At 50.9% G+C, this 19,236-nt stretch overlaps 2 protein-coding genes across 5 annotated transcripts in view; both read left to right on the top strand.

Moving 5' to 3' along the window:
• Window positions 1–19,236, top strand: part of SHPK (sedoheptulokinase) — a 22,072-nt gene extending 2,836 nt beyond the window's left edge. For 2 of the 4 annotated variants that reach the window (XM_063700517.1, XM_055367158.2), the window contains 7 exons: window positions 4,597–4,738; window positions 5,218–5,340; window positions 10,724–10,907; window positions 11,463–11,615; window positions 13,623–13,798; window positions 15,562–15,762; window positions 16,853–19,236. In XM_063700517.1, the coding sequence (XP_063556587.1) occupies window positions 4,597–4,738; window positions 5,218–5,340; window positions 10,724–10,907; window positions 11,463–11,615; window positions 13,623–13,798; window positions 15,562–15,762; window positions 16,853–17,265 (1,392 nt within the window). In that variant the 3' untranslated portion in view covers window positions 17,266–19,236. Of the gene's footprint in view, window positions 1–4,106; window positions 4,205–4,596; window positions 4,739–5,217; window positions 5,341–10,723; window positions 10,908–11,462; window positions 11,616–13,622; window positions 13,799–15,561; window positions 15,763–16,852 lie in introns of all 4 variants that reach the window. The other 2 variants (XM_063700518.1, XM_004058287.5) reach the window with 2 other exon arrangements.
• The window catches only part of TRPV1 (transient receptor potential cation channel subfamily V member 1), a 44,542-nt gene continuing 43,716 nt past the window's right edge, over window positions 18,411–19,236 (top strand). Inside the window, exon 1 of the mRNA XM_031003346.3 lies at window positions 18,411–18,515. The gene's annotated coding sequence lies outside the window, so the exon portion shown is untranslated. The remainder of the gene's footprint in view (window positions 18,516–19,236) is intronic.

Genomic DNA, 19,236 nt, shown 5'->3' with positions numbered 1-19,236 from the left:
AGTAGAGACAGGGTTTCGCCATGTTGGCCAGGCTGGTCTTGAACTCCTGACCTCAAGTGATCTGCCCACTTCAGCCTCCCAAAGTGCTAGGATTACAGGTGTGAGTCACTGCGCCCGGCTGAGCTTTGTTTTTCACAAGCTCTTGCCACATACATGGACACGGTTGTTTAGGGTTCAGAGCCCATTTGGCTCAGAAGCATTTCTGAGGATAGGGATTTCAGGAGCACTTTGTGTCTACATAGAAGCTTTCAAGATTAGTTTGGTTGGGACATTAGGGCATATTAAAAGGATTCTTACTTAAAGGACTATGAATTGGAGACAAAGTTGGCTCTGACCCTGGTGGGGTGAGCAGGAGAGCTGGCATTAGGGGAGAGTAGGCTCAGAAAGTGCCAGTTTCTCTTGAAATAGAGCACTTTTTTTTTTTTTTTTTTGAGACAGGGTCTCGCTCTGTCACCCAGGCTGGAGTGCAGTGGTGCAATCTCTGCTCACTGAAACCTCTGCCTCCTGGGTTCAAGTGATTTTCGTGCCTCAGTTTCCCGAGTAGCTGGGATTACAGGTGTGCGCCACCACGCTTGGCCAATTTTTTTGTATTTTTAGTAGAGAGGGGGTTTCACCATGTTGGCAAGGCTGGTCTCAAACTCCTGACCTCAACCGATCTGCCTGCCTCGGTTTCCCTTTTTTTTTTTTTTTATTGATCATTCTTGGGTGTTTCTCGCAGAGGGGGATTTGGCAGGGTCATAGGACAATAGTGGAGGGAAGGTCAGCAGATAAACAAGTGAACAAAGGTCTCTGGTTTTCCTAGGCAGAGGACCCTGCGGCCTTCAGCAGTGTTTGTGTCCCTGGGTACTTGAGATTAGGGAGTGGCGGTGACTCTTAACGAGCATGCTGCCTTCAAGCATCTGTTTAACAAAGCACATCTTGTACCGCCCTTAATCCATTTACCCCTGAGTGGACACAGCACATGTTTCAGAGAGCACAGGGTTGGGGGTAAGGTCACAGATCAACGGGATCCCAAGGCAGAAGAATTTTTCTCAGTACAGAACAAAATGAAAAGTCTCCCATGTCTACTTCTTTCTACACAGACACGGCAACCATCCGATTTCTCAATCTTTTCCCCGCCTTTCCCCCTTTTCTATTCCACAGAACCGCCATTGTCATCATGGCCCGTTCTCAATGAGCTGTTGGGTACACCTCCCAGACGGGGTGGTGGCCGGGCAGAGGGGCTCCTCACTTCCCAGTAGGGGCGGCAGCATGGCCACTTCTTGAAAACTTTTCTGCCCTCCCTCCCCAGCTTTCAGCAGGCCATTCTGTGCTTACAGGCTCCCAGTGTGCTACACCTATCTAATGAAGTGCTTAGCGGAGGCCAGTCATTAACCCCCCCACGCCACATATGAATCGTGCTCTGGGACAAACAGCACTGCTGTGAGTTAGTCTATATAGCAGGGTTTCTCAACCTTGGTGCTGCTGACATTTTGGGCTGCATAGTTTTTGTTGTGTGAGGGGTGTCCTGCACGTTGTAGAATGTTTAGCAACATCTCTGGCCCACTAGATGCCGGCCACGCTTGCCCCTCTTCCCCAGATGTGACAACCAAAAATGTCTCCATGTTGCCAAATGTTCCCTAGGTGACAAAACCACCCCGAGTAGGAACCAGTGATCTATAGTCATATCTGTGGCTGGGTGCAGTGGCTCTTGCCTGTAATCCCAGCACTTTGGGAGGCCGAGGTGTGTGGATCACTTGAGGTCAGGAGTTCGAGACCAGCCTAGCCAACATGGTGAAACCCTGTCTCTACTACAAAATACAAAAATTAGCCGGGCGTGGTGATGCGTGCTTGTAATCCCAGCTACTTGGGAGGCTGAGGCAGGAGAATCACCTGAACTCAGGAGGCAGAGGTTGCAGTGAGCCCAGATCATACCACTGCACTCCAGCCTGGGCAACAGAGTAAGACTCTATCTCCAGAAAAAAAAAAAAAAAAAAAAAAGTAATATCTGCTGGCTGTGTTCTTTCCTCAAGTTCATACTTTTCACTCATAAGTATTAGCTATACCAGGGTCAAGCCTGGCAGCTGTGCAGACAATCAGTTTTTGGTATTTGCCCATTTAAAACACAAGGTATTCGAGGGCAGTTCTGTGACCCTTTCACAGTTTATATTTATTTTTCCTCTCTGGGCGTCAGTTTCCTCCGCTGTAAAAAGAGGCCTGAGGAGTAGGATTTAATGAGCTTCTAAGTACTGTATGCAAGTCTAAAGCTCGAGGATTCGACGTGGATGTAGACCAACTGATATTCTGAGCCAAGGAGTGGGGGCAATGTCTATTCCTGTTACACTGGGGGTCTGTCCAAGAGCTACTCCCTAATCACACCCACCCCTAAAACTGTTTCTAACTGCTGAACACTGCCTCCTTGTCTTTACCACATCCAGCCTGCTTACTTCTTCCCGTGTCTCCACCCACACAACTCATGCACCCACTCACCCTGGGCCCATTTGAAACAGCAGCTCTGTCCTGGGATGACACAGCAACCCATGGCCATGTGGAGTCTCACTATGTTGCTGAGGCTGGTCTCAAAGTTCTGGGATCAAGTGATCTCCTGCTTCAACCTTCCCAGTGGCTGCGATTATAGGCGTGAGCCACTGCGCCCAGCTGGGAGGACTCTTTAAACTAGCTCTGTCCAGTAGAACTATGACCTGCAGGCCAGGCGCCGTGGCTCACGCCTGTAATCCTAGCACTTTGGGAGGCCGAGGCGGGCAAATCACAAGGTCAAGAGATCGAGACCATCCTGGCCAACATGGTGAAACCCCGTCTCTACTAAAAATACAAAAATTAGCTGGGTGTGGTGGTGCGCGCCTATAGTCCCAGATACTTGGGAGGCTGAGGCAGGAGAATCGCATGAACCTGGGAGGCAGACGATGCAGTGAGCTGAGATCACACCACTGCACTCCAGCCTGGTGACAGCGAGATTCCGTCTCAAAAAAAAAAGAAATGTAACCTACAAATGGAGCTAGGCGTGGCCTTTTCAATTTTCTAGCAGCCCTATTAAAATAAAGGAAACAAGTGAAATTAATTTTAATTGCATATTTTATTTAACCCAGTGTATCCAGCACATTGTCATTTTGATGTGTGATAATCAAGGCCGGGTGCGCTGGCTCACACCTGTAATCCCAGCACTTTGGGAGGCTGAGGTGGGTGAATCCCTGAGGCCAGGAGTTTGAGACCAGCCTGGCCAACGTGGCGAAACCACGTCTCTACTAAAAATACAAAAATTAGCCTGGCATGGTGGTGTGAGCCTGTAATCCCAGCTACTCCGGAGGCTAAGGCAGGAGAATCACTTGAACCTGGGAGGCGGAGGTTGCAGTGAGCCAAGATTATGCCACTGCACTCTAGCCTGGGCAACAGAGAGAGACTCTATCGCTAAAAAAAAAAAAAAAAAAACAACGTGTTAAATGAGATAGTGTATATTTTTTGTCATACTAAATTGTAGTCCGGTGCGTGTTTTACATTTACATCTCAATTCAGACTAGCCACAAGTGGCTAACGATTTCAGTATTGGACAGTGAGGGTCTAAACAAATGTCTATTCCTAGAACCCTTCTTCCTGCCCCCCACCGCCATGTCCCCACCCTGCTCTTCTTTCCTCCCTCTGGTGATCCTGCGTAGCCACCTGGCTCCTCTGTGCCTCTTGTCTTCTACTTCCTCTTGGCTGTGGCCTCTCTCGCATGTAGAATCCTTGTTGAGCTCTGGGGCTGCTTCCTAGGAAAAGGCTGTGCTTCCCCTGTACTCCCTGCCCCATCCTACCCCTCCTCTCCTCCCTTCTTTCTCTTCTTTGTTCCTGCTTGTTAGGAGCCAAGAGCTGCCCCTGACCAAGGCCGCAGGCTGACAGGGGCAAGTGAGAGGTTTTCCGAGGAGGGGAAGATGGCACTCCCGGGAGGGAAGCAAGATGTCTGAGAACTCAGCCTTCGGATGCCTTTCTAAGACCTTAGCTTTGCTAGTTCCTCAAAGAGCTGACATTTATTGAGACCTGAGCCACAACTCTCTTCCCCTTCTTCTCTTCTGAACTTTCTGTGGATTCCTCTAGTTGGTTTTTTTGAGATGGAGTCTCACTTTGTCACCCAGGCTGGAGTGCCGTGGCGCGATCTCGGCTCACTGCAACCTCTGCCTCCCAGATTCAACCAATTCTCCTGCCTCAGCCTCCTGAGTAGCTGGGATTACAGGTACATGCCACCATACCCGGCTAATTTTTTGTATTTTTAGTAGAGACGGGGTTTCATCATGTTGTTTGGCTAGGCTGGTCTCGAACCCCTGACCTCAGGTGATCCGCCCACCTTGGCCTCCCAAAGTGCTGGGATTATAGGCTTGAGCCACCAGTGCCTGGCCTTATTTCTTCTATTTATAGCACAGAGAATGCTGTTCTCAGCTGAGTCTGACCCCAGTGGAGGGCAGGCCCGGGCAGTTTGCTGCATCTCACCTGCAGCAGTGCCTCAACTGCAAAGTAAGGGAGTGGACGCTGCCCACTGCATTCCTACTCCAGGACATCCCGGGAGGCCTGCGCCCCTCCCCCTGCCTGTGTGTCTGCCCCTGCCCATGTGTTCTCTTTTGCTTCCAGGGGCGGGAGCAGGATGTGAGTAGAATCCTCCAAGCCCTACACGAGTGCCTTGCTGCCCTTCCCCGACCCCAGCTCCGGAGCGTCGTGGGCATCGGGGTGTCGGGCCAGATGCATGGAGTCGTGTTTTGGAAAACAGGCCAAGGTATGCTGGGCTCGGGGATGCTCTCAGGCTGGTAGCAGTCACTTCCAGAACTAGAGCAGTGCTGCGCAGGGCTTTCTGTGAAGGGTCGGGTTATCCTGCAGTGGGAATAGGGTCTTGTTTCTTGGAGTGGACGAACACGTGCTGCCTCCTGCGTGGGTGAGCATTCTGTACCAATGTTAGGTGAACAAGGGAACTGCCCACTCCCACATCATCAGCACGTTATCCACGAACAGGCAGAGGGAAGAGAGTGTTTTCTCGGATTCTCCTGAAGGATACAGCAGAGTGCATTTTTCATAGCTTTCTCTTTACCATGTCAGTATCTCAGAACATTAGTGCAGACAACCGAGAGACTGGCTGTAGCTGCAGGAGATGCCAGGACACGGAGGGCATGCTTTTGAATTGGGGCACATTTGTCGTTGTTTACATATTTGTGATTTTGAAAATTCCAGGGCATATCTTTTTTTTTTTTTTTTTTTAAGGTGGAGTTTCACTCTTGTTACCCAGGCTGGAGTGCAATGGCGCAAACTCAGCTCACTGCAACCTCTGCCTCCCGAGTTCAAGTGATCTTCCTGCCTCAGCTTCCAGAGTAGCTGGGACTACAGGTGCCTGCCACCACGCCCAGCTAATTTTTGTATTTTTAGTAGAGACGGGGTTTCACCATGTTGGCCAGGCTGGTCTCGAACTCCTGACCTCAAATGATCCACCCGCCTCAGCCTCCCAAAGTGCTGGGATTACAGGTGTGAGCCACCACGCCCGGCCGGCATATCCTTTTTATGGGTTCAGTTGCTAAGCATTTCTAGTTGGTTGTCTTATGAAAGTCTGCCACAGTGCGGAGGTGGGTAACCTGTTCTATTTGGCCTTGAGGAGGAGAACCTAAGACAGTAAAACCACAATGAGCACTTCACATGCCTGGTGCCTGGCTGAGGACATCAGTTGCATGATCTCATCGGATATTCCCAACAACCTGGTGACATAGGTTACACTGTTGTCCCCATTGTGTGGATGAGAGGTTGAGGTTCAGAGAGGTTAGAATAATGAGCTCAGGGTCATATTTCAGCAGGTGAACCCCACTTTTGAATCCAAGTCTGTCCGAGGAGCTTTTAAAGGCCTGGCAGGGTTGTTTTTGGTGGAGGACCAGAGCTGCAAGGGGACACAGTGGCTCAGTGAGAGACTTCCCAGCAGAATGCCCAAGGATGAGGCTCTTGTAGGAAGTTGGGAGCTCCCTGTTATGGCAGGCATTAAAAAAACTTTTTAAGGCCGGGCATGGTGGCTCACACCTGTAAATCCCAACACTTTGGGAGGCCGAGGCAGGAGGAGTATTGCTTGAGGCCAGGAGTTCAAGACTAGCCTGGGCAACATAGTGGGACCCCATCTCTACAAAAGATGCAAAAATAAGTTGGGTGTGGTGCGACATGTTTGTAGTCCCAGCTACTTGGGGGGCTGAGGTGAGAGGATCACTGGAGCCCTGGAGGTTGAGGCTGCAGTGAGCTGTGATTGCTCCACTGCACTCCAGCATGGGCTACAGAGCAAGACCCTGTCTCAGAAAGCAACGACAACAACAACAAATCAAACTTTAAAAGAAATTATATTGGCCAGGCACAATGGCTCACGCCTGTAATCCCAGCACTTTGGGAGGCTGAGGTGGGCAGATCACGAGGTCAGGAATTAGAGACCAGCCTGGCCAACATGGTGAAACCCCATCTCTACTAAAAATACAAAAATTAGCTGGGTGTGGTGGTGTGTGCCTATAATCCCAGCTACTTGGGAGGCTAAGGCAGGAAAATCACTTGAACCCGGGAGGCAGAGGTTGCAGTGAGCCGAGATCGCGCCACTGCACTCCAACCTGGGCGACAAAACGAGACTTCGTCTCAAAAAAAAAAAAAAAAAAGAAATTATGAAAGATTTAATTTAGACAAACAAACATAGGGAGAATAGTACTGTGAACAGCATATACCCATCACTCAGCTTCAACAAAATCAACATTTTACTACAGATCAACATTTTAAGCAGAAGAGGACGGCTACTTTGGGGGGCTGTAGTTATGAGGATTTCAACATTGGATTCACCCCTTTCTACATGGAGAGTCGGCAATTTAGAGTGCCCTGAAGTGCATGGTGACCCGCCTGTCAGTGGGACTGGCATTTAGTGATGCACCGTTTAATCACTCCCAGGATGGGGCTGGGCAGTCGTAGGAGCTGATGCAGGCTCTTCCTCCTCCCCTTCCTCCCTCCTGTCCGCCTATCATCGGGCCCGCCGGGGCCGTGGGAGCTGCTTGGCACCGAGCAGTGGCGGGAGCAGAAGGCGATTAGGGTGTCAAGGCTAACCTCTCAGAGGGAGTCTAGGTTGTAAAAGCTTTTAAAACTCCTTAATTTTGCATTAATGAGAATAAATGTCCTTTTAATACTAAAACCCTTCCCAAAGAGGACAGCAGAGAGCTGATGATTGTGATCCGGTCACATGCCTTCCTTTCTGCCTGTCTCCTGGGCTCTCTAACAACCACACAAACCATCAGCCACATCGTTGGAAAGAGCTGCTTAATATTTTATTGAGCCAGCCCACATGCCTTCTGGGATTGTTTTCTGTTTCTGGGAAGGAGGAAAGCCACAGTGTGGTGATGGTGATACCTGCTTAGTGAAGTCAAGTGAAATCACATTTGGGATCCAGTCTTGTCGATTTTAATGGCAGCCTTAATTCACTTTGGTTTCCCTACCTACAACCTATAAAGCGCTTTGCTAGGCCCTGGGGGAGAGATAGAAATGAAGGAATGCAGCCTCTACCTTCCAAAACACAGTCAACACAGATGGGCAGGAGTAACTTGAGCAGAGAGCTAAGTGCTTCAGTGAGGGCACCCGGAGCGAGCTGGAGGGGAGGAGACGGAGTGATTAGTGTCTTCTGAAAGGCCTGTGGTTACGCCAGTTTCCAAACTCCATTTTCAGGCTCAGTAAACGCAGAAGAGCAACCAGGATCATCAAAGAAAGCTAAAAGGCGAGCAGCAGACAGGGAGAAAATATCTGGTAGTGAATAGTGGACAAAGGACAGGTCAGCACGTGTAAAGAACCAGTAACTAAGAGAGAACAAGCAGCCCTGTGGAAAAACGGGTGAAGGATACCAACAGGTTATTCCTGGAAGAGGAAATACCAATGGCTGATAAACATCTGGAAAGATGTTCAGCATTGTTAGTCATTAGAGCAGTGTGGATGAAAACAACAAAGCATCGTTTTCCACCCATTGGATGGTAAGCAATCAAAATGTTCAGTAATGTCGAGAGTTGGCAAAGGGAGTGGAAAACTGGTATTTTTTTTATTTTTTATTTTTTTTTGAGATGGAGTCTTGCTCTTGTCACCCAGGCTGGAGTACAATGGAGTGATCTGGGCTCACTGCAACCTCTGCCTCCCAGATTCAAGTGATTCTCCTGCCTAAATTTCCCCTCCCAAGTAACTGTTACTACAGGCACCCGCCACCATGCCTGGCTATTTTTTTTTTTTTTTTTTGAGGTGGAGTCTTGCTGTGTTGCCCAGGCTGGAGTGCAGTGGCGCAATCTCTGCTCGCTGCAAGCTCTGCCTCCCAGGTTCACGCCATTCTCCTGCCTCAGCCTCCGGAGTAGCTGGGACTACAGGTGCCCGCCATCACGCCCAGCTAATTTTTTTTTTGGTATTTTTAGCAGAGAAGGGGTTTCACCATGTTGGCCAGGCTGGCCTTGAACTCCTGACCTCAAGTGAGCCACCCGCCTCAGCCTCCCAAAGTGCTGGGATTACAGGTGTGAGCCACTGCGCCCGATGAGCTAAGCGGTATTGAGGATACAGATAAAAGCACTAGCATCTAAATCATAGGAGACCAGAAAGGGAAAAATAAAAATGGAGAGGAGGAAATCTTTGAAGAAATAATGGAGAAAAATTTCCTATAATTGACAAAATAAGATAGAACACCCCAGCCTGAAAGGGCCCATAGAATGTCAAAGAGGAGATAAAGACAACCCCCATCTAGATATATTCTAGTGAACTTTTAAGGATTTCAAAGACAGAATTCCAAAAGCTTGCAGAGCAAAAGATCAGATCCCATATGAAAGAATAAGGATCAGATAGACATTAGATTTTTTTCAACAGCAACATTCTATGTGAAAAGACAATGGAGTAGCATTTTTTTGTTTGTTTTGTTTTTCTGAGATGGAGTCTCACTCTGTTGCCCAGGCTGGAGTGCAGTGGTGCGATCTCAGCTCACTGCAACCTCTGCCTACTGGGTTCAAGCGATTCTCCTGCCTCAGCCTCCAGAGTAGCTGGAATTACAGGCACCTGCTACCACACCTGGCTAATTTTTGTATTTTTTGTAGAGATGGGGTTTCGCCATGTTGTCCAGGCTGGTCTCGAACTCCTCACCTCAGGTGATCCACCCACCTTGGCCTCCCAAAGTGCTGGGATTATAGGCGTGAGCCACCGCGCCTGACCAGGAGTAGTATTTTGATGACCTATTGCGGCACAACAAACTACCTCCAACCTAGTGACTGAAAGCAACAAGCATTTATCATCTCTCATGATTTTTTGGGTCAGGGATTGGGCAGGGCTCAGCCCACTGTTGCTTCTGCATGGTGGTGGTGGAGGTTGCTTGTTAGTGTTCAACTGGTGGACAGACTGGCCAGGGGGGTCACGGTGGCTTTACTCAATGCCTGGTACCTTGGTGGGAAGGCTGGAGGCTGGGCTCACCTGGAAACGGTCTGCCGGCTGCTCTTTGCCCGTGGTCTCCTCAGCATGGCGGCCTCGGCGTAGTCACACTTCTTACCTGAAGGCTGATTCCCCCAGAGAGACTGGTGTAAGAGGCTTGGGCGGGAGCTGCAGTACTTCTTATGACCTAGCCTTGGGAGTCCCAAGATGTGACTGCCTCCACATTCTCCTGGTCAAGCACGTCACCAAGGTGATTCTATATTCAAGGAAAGAGGATTCAGATGCCACCTCTTAATGGGAGGAGTAGTGAAGAATTTGCAACAATCGACCACAAAAAGTGCTTTTAAGCATTGAAGGGAAGGAACTTAGAACCAGACTATTATAACTAATCAAACTGGCATTTAAAGATGGGAACATGAGAAATATTTGGTGGCATCTGGGCCTTCAGACACTGCCTGGAAAGACTGACACTGAAATTGGCCTTGGGAGAAATCACTGAATAAGGGCAGAGAAAAATCCAGAGGCTGTCACAAGGCAAAAATGAAAAAAATCTGACGGTCAGATGTTTTTAAAGTAAATTTCGATGTCTAAAAATCAATCAGGGCCAGGTGTGGTGGCTCATGCCTGTAATCCTAGCACTTTGGGAGGCTGAGGTGGGTGGATTGCCTGAGCTCAGGAGTTTGAGACCAGCCTGGGCAGCATGATGAAACCCTGTCTCTACTGAAAGTCCAAAAAATTAGCTGGGCGTGGTGGCGTGGGCCTGTAGTCTCAGCTACTCGGGAGGCTGAGGCAGGAGAATCGCTTGAATCTGGGAGATGGAGGTTGCAGTGAGCCGGGATCATGCCACCGCATTCCAGCCTGGGGGACACAATGAGACTCTGTCTCAAAAAATTAAAATAAAATAAAATAAATAAAAATAAAACACAATCAGCTAAGAACTAAGGAAAAGAGAAAATTTACTGGTAATCAAGTAGCAGGAAGCCTAGATAATGTCATGATGAGGGTTGGAGGGACAGAGACCAGGGGACTTCGGATTGTGCCAAACATCTTCTGAGATGTGGGGAGATATGATATCAACTTCAAAAAAGAATAAAAACAAACAGAGAAGTGGGGCAAACGGAGGGAGTATGTGACGTGCCCAGGGTCCCACAGTCATTATGTGGTAGAGCCAAGTACTAAAGCCAGTGCTATCAGGACCCACAGGTGCGCCAGGCTTTATCATGGGACGATTCGCACATATTTTGTCACTCACCAGCAGAGTAGTATCAAGGCTGCGCCATGCCTAGTCAGTTGCTCTTTTCTTCATTTTTGGTCATCTATTTTGTTCCAGGCTGTGAATGGACAGAGGGAGGGATTACCCCGGTGTTCGAGCCCCGAGCTGTTAGCCACCTGGTCACGTGGCAGGATGGCCGATGTAGCAGCGAATTCCTGGCCTCTCTACCCCAGCCGAAGTCTCATCTCAGTGTGGCCACGGGCTTCGGCTGTGCAACCATCTTCTGGCTTTTGAAATATCGGTACGGGCAACTGCACTTTGACTCGGGTGCTGGGTTTCCGGGAGAATGAGAATAGGCCGGGGCTGCGTCAGCATCACCCCGCCTGCTGGGCTGTGCCGCAGTGAGTGTGTCCTGGCAGGACAGGATGGAGCATGGCCTGGACCTCGATTGGGTCCAGAACCACGTCCTTTTGCAGTGGGCTCTCTGTTGGTTATCAGTTCCCACCCAGATGGGGAAAGGAGGGAACAGAGAGGGCAAGTGACTTGCCGAGGGTCACGGGGAGAGTTCGCAGTGTGTTCAGGCCTGCGAGGCTGCTGAGGAGGCTGACGTCTGCTTTTCCAGGCTTGACACTTCCTCCTCTCAGGCCCTTCCCCTGGGGCTGACTTAGGCTGGCTTTGCTTGGGGCAGCTGGGAGGTCCTAATCCCAGGGACCCAGCTGGACTTGAGCCATAGTATATGCGGTTGTGGCTGCCACCTGGCCATGGCACAGCTGGTCCCTGCTGCCTGCAGCTAGGTGCAGCACATGCTTCCGAGTTCATGTTATACCGTGTTGGCTGTTTTTGGTATGACAAACAGCCCAGAGTTCCTGAAGTCCTACGACGCAGCCGGTACCATCCACGACTATGTGGTTGCCATGCTGTGTGGCTTGCCAAGACCTCTGATGTCCGACCAGAATGCTGCCAGCTGGGGCTATTTCAACACGCAGAGCCAAAGCTGGAACATAGAGACGTGAGTATCACATCCTTGCAGGCTGTTCCTCCTGCTCCAATCTGAAGGGCAACCCCAGAGCCAGTGCTTCAGTGGGTGCTTTCCCATCTGGGAGTGGTGGAGGGTTCCCAGAGGCCAGGATCAGGGTCCAGTGCCCCCGGCCTGTCCCAGTCACGGGGCATGGGTGGGCCCAGTGTAAGTGCAGCCCTGAGCCCTTGGGTAGGGGCCTCAGCCATGCTGTCCTGCTCCTCCATAGCCGCCCAGACCCCAGGTGGGCTCTCCCTTCTCTGTGACCATGAGCCCAGTCTGTAGGTTTCAGAGTACAGCTTTCACTCTTTAATACTTAAACTTAGAGAGCCAGGCACGGTGGCTCATGCCTGTAATCCCAGCACTTTGGGAGGCTGAGGTGGGTGAATCACCTGAGGTCAGGAGTTCGAGACCAGCCTGGGCAACATGGCGAAACCCCATCTCTACTAAAAATACAAAAATTAGCTGGGGGTGGTGGAGTGCTCCTGTAATCCCAGCTACTCTGGAGGCTGAGGCAGGAGAATCACTTGAACCTGGGAGGCGGAGGTTGCGGTGAGCCGAGATTGCACCACGGCACTCCAGCCTGGGGGACAGAGCGAGACTCTTGTCTCAAAAAAAAGAAAAAAGAACTAGAGATAGTAGGCTTGAAGGATGCCTTTTAAGTTCTTTTTGAACAATCATTTGCCTTTTCAGGTACAGAAGTCCAGTGCCCTGTAAGTTCACTTCCTTCAGGGCCCAAATTCTGAGCTCTGAAATAAAACAAAAAGCACCTGGTAGTTCAGGTAAAGGACTTTCCAGCATGTTGTGTGAAATTGACAGCTTCCCATTCACTAACCCTGAGTGACTAACACGTTTGATATTCAGGAGCCTGCTGCGTTTGACTTTGGTTTGGGCTGTGCTCACCAACCATAATGGCGCCAAACCTCTGGCTGCCTCCCTTTGCAGAGTTTTTGAGCTCCCTTCAAACACGGGAGGCTGGGCTTGATCACGGCTGCCTATGTTGTTTGTTTTCTTTCCTGGAAGGTGAATCCTAAGCTTATGAAAGTCAGTGTACTCTATTGACAAAGCCTAAGCTCATGGTTTTAAAAAAGCCAGAGAAGCTGCCTGTGAGGGCACTGAATTCTATCCCCACTTCGGCCATGTGTGTCCTATAGCACTTTCCCGTGCAGAGTTTCCTGGAAACAAACAAACAACAACAAAAAAGGAAAGCAGCTGGGTATGGTGGTGCAGGCCTGTAATCCCAGCTGCTTGGGAGGCTGAGGTGGGAGAATTGCTTGAGCCTGGGAGGTTGAGGTTACAGTGAGCAGTGATCACACCACTCCACTCCAGCCTGGGTAACAGAGCGAGACGCTGTCTCAAAAAAAGAAAGAAGGAGCCGGGTGTGGTGGCTCACGCCTGTAATCCCAGCACTTTGGGAGGCTGAAGCAGGTGAATGATGTGAGGTCAGGAGTTCGAGACCAGCCTGGCCAAGATGGCGAAACCCCGTCTCTACTAAAAATACAAAAATTAGCTGGGCATGGTGGTGTGCGCCTGTAATCCCAGCTACTAGGGAGGCTGAGGCAGGAGAATTGCTTGAACCTGGGAGGTGGAGGTTGCAGTGAGCCGAGATGGTGCCACTGCACTCCAGCCTGGGCAACAGAGAAAGACTCCATCTCAAAAAAATAAATAAGTAAAAAAGAAAGAAAGAAGGAAAGAAGGAAGGAAGGAAGGAAGGGGAAGGGAAGGACAGAGTGGGGGGAAGGGAAGGACAGAGTCGGGGGAAGGGAGGAAGGAAGGGAGGGAAGGAAGGGAAGGAAGGGAGGGAAGGAATGGAGAGAAGGAGGAAAGGAAGGGAGGGAAAGAGGGAAGGAGGAAAGAGAAGGAAGGGAGGGAGGGAGGAAAGGAAGGGAAGAAGGGAGGGAGGAATGGAGAGAAGGAAGGGAGGAAGGAAGGAAGGAAGGATCCCTTAAATTCCAGAAACCTAACTGTGGGTCCATGTGGGTGTCCACTTTTGTTTTACAGACTGAGGAGCTCAGGTTTTCCTGTCCACCTGCTCCCAGACATCGCCGAGCCTGGCAGTGTGGCCGGCAGAACTTCCCACATGTGGTTTGAAATCCCAAAGGGGACGCAGGTGGGAGTGGCCTTGGGTGATTTACAGGCCTCTGTCTATTCCTGCATGGCCCAGAGGACAGATGCAGGTAAGTTTTTCTTTTGTTCTGTCCTCAGACTTACACTGTCGCCTGCCTCATAAGCACCAGCTCTGTGCGAGTCTGCAGGGCACACAGAGCTTAGCAGTCTTGGCATCCTGCTGGAGATCATTATTCTGTAAAGATGAAAAGCACCCTTGTCCTTGCAGGTAAAATCCTCTATTGAGGGAGCTCACAGGCCAGCAGGGCAAGTTCTGTCCCTGAGCACCAACCATCTGTGCTGACCCCCTCTGGGGCTGGGTGAGAGAAACGGCTCTTTCTAGCTGTCTGGTTTCTATGTGACTCCAGGCCCAAGAAAACAGATGAGCTGATGAGGGTTTTGGTTACTGTGTTGGAAGTGATGTCAGATCTGATTAGAAGTGCAGAATAGGCTGGGTGCGGTGGCTCACGCCTGTAATCCCAGCACTTTGGGAGGCCGAGGCGGGCGGATCATGAGGTCAGGAGTTCAAGACCAGCCTGGCCAAGACGGTGAAACCCCACCTCTAATAAAAATACAAAAAATTAGCTGGGCGTGGTGGCGCGTGCCTGTAATCCCAGCTACTTGGGAGGCTGAGGCAGGAGAGTCACTTGAACCTGGGAGGCAGAGGTGGCATGAGCGAAGATCGCGCCATTGCACTCCAGACTGGGCGACAGAGCGAAACTCTGTCTGAAAAACAAAAGCAAAAACAAAAGCAACAACAAAAAAGAATACTTTGGAAATGAGCAAGAGTGGTATTCACTGCCAATGAATGAAACCTCCTCAGAGAATAAAGCCCTTGGTCTGAGGTCTTACCCTGTCATAGTTTTCTTTTGCTGTGTAACAAATTACCCTAATACACAGTAGCCTAAGACAACAGAGATTTATTATTTTGGACAGTTCCTGAGGATCAGGATTCTGAGTGGGGTGGGATGTCCTGGCTCAAGGTCTCTTGTGAGGTTGCATTCACGCTGGAGCTGCAGTCTTCCAAAGGCTTGATTGAGCCTGGAGGATCTGCCTCTGAGCCCACGCGTGATGCTGTTGGTAGAAGGCCTCAGTTCCCTGGCACGTGAGGTTCTCCACAGGGCTGCTCACGATGTGGCACCTGCCTTTCCCGAGAGCAAGTGATCCACAAGACAGCGTGACCGAGACAGGAGTCGCAGTGCCTTTTATGACTTAGCCTCTGAAGGCACACACTGTCTCTTGTGCTTTATTTTGTTCACTAGAAGTTAGTCACTAAGTCCAGCCCACTCTCACGTGGAGGGGAATCAGGTTCTACCTCTTGAAAGGAGGAGTATCGGCTGGGCACGGTGGCTCACACCTGTAATCCCAACACTTTGGGAGGCCGAGGTGGGTGGATCATGAGGTCAGGAGTTCGAGACCATCCTGGCCAAGATGGGGAAACCCCATCTCTACTAAAAATAAAAAAATTAGCCATGCGTGGTGGTGGGTACCTGTAATCCCAGCTACTCGAGAGGTTGAGGCAGAGAATTGCTTGAACCTGGGAGGCGGAGGTTGTAGTGAGCCAAGATCGCACCATTGCACTCCAGCCTGGGTGACAGAGCGAGACTCTGTCTCAAAAAAAAAAAAAAAAATTCCTTTGATCAACATCTCTTCAACACCTTGCCCTTCTAACTATCCTGGACATATTTTTAAAACCCCACCCACTCTCACTGCCAAATTGTGACTTGTGACCTCTGAGTTAGCCCGACAGGCCACCCCCTGTCGCTGCCAAACTATGACTTGTGACCTCTGAGTTAGCCCGACAGGCCTAAGCTCTGCTCTCTCCGGACCCCAGTTCTCAACATCAGCACGTCGGTTCAGCTGGCAGCCTCCATGCCTTCAGGATTCCAGCCTGCACAGACTCCAGACCCTACGGCCCCAGTCGCCTACTTCCCATACTTCGACAGGACCTACCTGGGGGTGGCCGCGTCACTCAACGGGGGCAATGTGCTGGCCACGTTCGTCCACATGCTGGTTCAGTGGATGGCAGATCTAGGTAAGGTGTGGCCACACAGCGCTGTGTTCTCTGCCTGTCCTTTCTACCCGGCAGGGTCTCGGAGCTTCACGGAGCTTCATGTGCGGTTTCAGCGTCCACATTGAGGTCTCAGACCCTGCCAGGTCCTGGCATATTTCTCCCATCCTTTGGGATCTGAGCTTGCAGCCTCTTGTCTTCTTGTCCTCCAAGCTGCCATCACCTACTCTTTTCTTTGGGTCAGGCACCCTTCCCTCAACCTTGACTGTGAACCTTCCTAACAGTCTCCCCAGCTTTCCTCCGCCCTCCCTGCTCCCTCTTTTCTCCTCCTGCTCCTTTCTCTTATCCTTGGGGTAGAATTTATGAAGTTTTCTCTGCTCTCCATGGACAGATGCTCCTCGACTTACAATGGTGCGTATTTCACTTAAAATGCACTTATATCCGGAGAAGCCTGGCCCATAGGAAGTGCGATGCAGGCTTTTCTTCTTCTTCTTCTTCTTCTTCTTCTTTTTTTTTTTTGAGATGGAGTCTCGCTCTGTCACCCAGGCTGGAGTGCAGTGGCATGATCTTGGCTCACTGCAACCTCCGCCTCCCAGGTTCAAGTGATTCTCCTGCCTCAGCCTCCTGAGTAGCTGGGATTACAGGTGCCTGCCACCACGCCTGGCTAATTTTTGTACTTTTAGTAGAGACGGGGTTTCACCACGTTGGCCAGGCTGGTCTTGAACTCCTGACCTCAGGTGATCTGCCCGCCTTGGCCTCCCAAAGTGTTGGGATTACAGGCGTGAGCCACCACGCCCAGCCAATGATAGTTATTAATCTGTATATGCATTTGGTCCCCTTGGTTAAGAAGCCTGTGTTAGGGTTAGGGCTCACAGCAGCACTTATGAGACCTCACCCTGATGTCTGGCTGGGGTCTGCACTGAGACAGTGGGCGGGGATCCAGGGCAGAGTATAGCTAGCCTGGCTATAGGAGTCCCTGAGCCCAGAACCACCAGCTGCAGCGGGAGGAGAAGCAGCAAGTAGCACTGTTCCCACCCTGTGGGAATTCTGTACCATGTCAGCCTGCATTGAGGGGGACGCATGAGCTCACACAGATCTTCTCTGTCTCTGGCAGGCCTGGAGGTTGAAGAATCCACTGTGTATTCACGCATGATTCAGGCAGCTGTGCAGCAGAGAGATACCCACCTGACCATCACCCCGACAGTGCTGGGGGAGAGGCACCTGCCGGACCAGCTGGCCTCAGTGACCAGAATCTCCTCCTCTGACCTCTCCCTGGGGCACGTGACCCGGGCTCTGTGCCGAGGCATTGTTCAGAACCTGCACTCCATGCTTCCGATTCAGCAGCTCCAGGAGTGGGGCGTGGAGAGGGTGATGGGCAGTGGGAATGCGCTGTCCAGGAACGACGTGCTGAAGCAGGAGGTGCAGAGGGCTTTCCCTTTGCCCATGTCCTTTGGGCAGGATGTGGATGCAGCTGTCGGGGCAGCTCTGGTCATGCTCCGGAGACACCTCAACCAGAAGGAATCTTAGACAGCAAACTCTTTCTCCAAACGACTGCTGTGAATTTTACCTGATTAACATTCCTGACACCATCTGTGGGTCATCCTTTCCCTGGACCGTTCAGTGGACAGCTTTTAAGCAGTGCTTGTTGTGAGGTCCCATCTCGGCCAAGAACTTACCTTCAGAACATACTCTAATAATGCAGCCAGGAGCCGTCAGCCAGATCGCAAATGAGTGCCTTCCGAAATTGACCCACCTGGGAGCTATTTACAAATGTCCATGTGGGAGAGAGAGAGCATGAGAGCACAGTAGCCCAGCCTGCTGGTCAGCAGGCTCATCTGTGGTTCACCTGTAGACAGAGAGCAGATCAATGTGTACTTCAGACACCAGAAAGTCTGGTGGCTTTGGTCCCAAGTGGGAAAAGAGAACTGCCCCATGCCCAGCTTGTGATTATCGTTTTTGGAGACCTGAAGGCCACACTCGGGTCATATGGACTTCTGGAAAAGTTCTTGTCTCCTGGACTGAACCATGTGACCGGAGGCCCCTTTCCTAGTCTCATCCTCCCCCGGCTGCAGATGCTTAGCTGGGCCAGGGATTGACCCAAGCACGATGCAGCAGGCTGGCTCAGAGGACGATGCGGGGCTGTGTGCCGGCCTTCTTGCTGCATGTACTCAGCCTCAGGAGAGCTTGCTGCACCCGGGCCGCCCAGGTCTTCACAGCACAACTGCCTGGAAGGCAGGTTGCAGAGAAGGAGAGGCGGATGGCATGAGCAGCAAGGGGGACCGATGCTGTGCAGCTCACACCACTCCAGAACCTGACAAGGCACCAGCAGGACCCCTTGCCAGGAGCATGTCTGTGCAGCAGTGTTTTTGCCCCTGCACATTCCAGAAGCCCTCATGGGAAGGGATGCAGCCAGGCAGACTCCTGCCAGATAGGGCAGGTAGTTTATTCAAAGAGAACTCTGTATCCCATAGGCCCAGGCTCTCCTTTCGCTTGGCGTGGGCTTTGCTGGCCCAGTGTGTGCTCCTGGCTCAGCAGAAACATCCATTTGAGTCGGCATCCCTGTAGGGATCCCAGAGCATTGTAAGCCTTCCTGTGATTGGTAGGGATGGCTGTGGGGTGGCTTCCAGGAGGGGGCCACCATTGCCGCGTCTACTTCTAGACTCCCAAAGGAGCCCAGACTCAGGCAGGCCTGGCCCAGAGAGAGGCACACTGGCAACCACGAGTTTGGAAAGCAGTCGTATTCTCTCTCTCTCTCTCTCTCTCAGTATCCACGACAGGTATGAAACATATTGTCTCTTTATAAATGTCATTTTACAAATTATGTGATCATCTGGAAGCTCTAAGATGAGAGCAAATGCCTGATCATGCTGGCCAAATGTCAGATACTAAAGCCCATTCTTGGCCGGGCACGTTGGCTCCCGCCTGTAATCCCAGCACTTTGGGAAGCGCAGGTGGCTGAATCACCTGAGGTCAGGAGTTCAAGACCAGCCTGGCCAACATGGGAATACCCCGTCTCTACTAAAAATACAAGCCGGGCGTGGTGGCGGATGCCTGTAATCCCAGGTACTCAGGAGGCTGAGGAGGCTGAGGCAGGAAAATCACTTGAACTTGGGAGGCAGAGGTTGCAGTGAGCTGAGATCGCGCCATTGCACTCCAGCCTGGGTGACAGAGCAAGACTCTGTCTCATAAATAAATACAAAGCCCATTCTTCCAGAGTCTTGTGCCTTAAATAAAACACACACCTCTCTGCTTTGGGAAGACTGTGCAATGGCACAGCCACAGAGCTTGGTTTGGGAGGTTGAAGTGCTCTGGGGAGCATTCGTAGATCGTCCTCAGAAAAGCCTTGCCCTGGTGTTCTACCGGAAAAACGTCTCCCAATTACCCAGGAAAGCTGTCCACAGTAGTCCCCCCTTATCCACGGTGTCACTTTCCATGGGTTCAGTTATCTGCGGTCAACCACGGTCTGACAATATTAAATGGAAAATTCTTCAAATAGTT

This window comes from Gorilla gorilla, chromosome 19, assembly GCF_029281585.2.
Source record: "Gorilla gorilla gorilla isolate KB3781 chromosome 19, NHGRI_mGorGor1-v2.1_pri, whole genome shotgun sequence".
NCBI classification, from domain to species: domain Eukaryota; kingdom Metazoa; phylum Chordata; class Mammalia; order Primates; family Hominidae; genus Gorilla; species Gorilla gorilla.
This window is presented reverse-complemented; position numbering and strand designations above follow the sequence as displayed.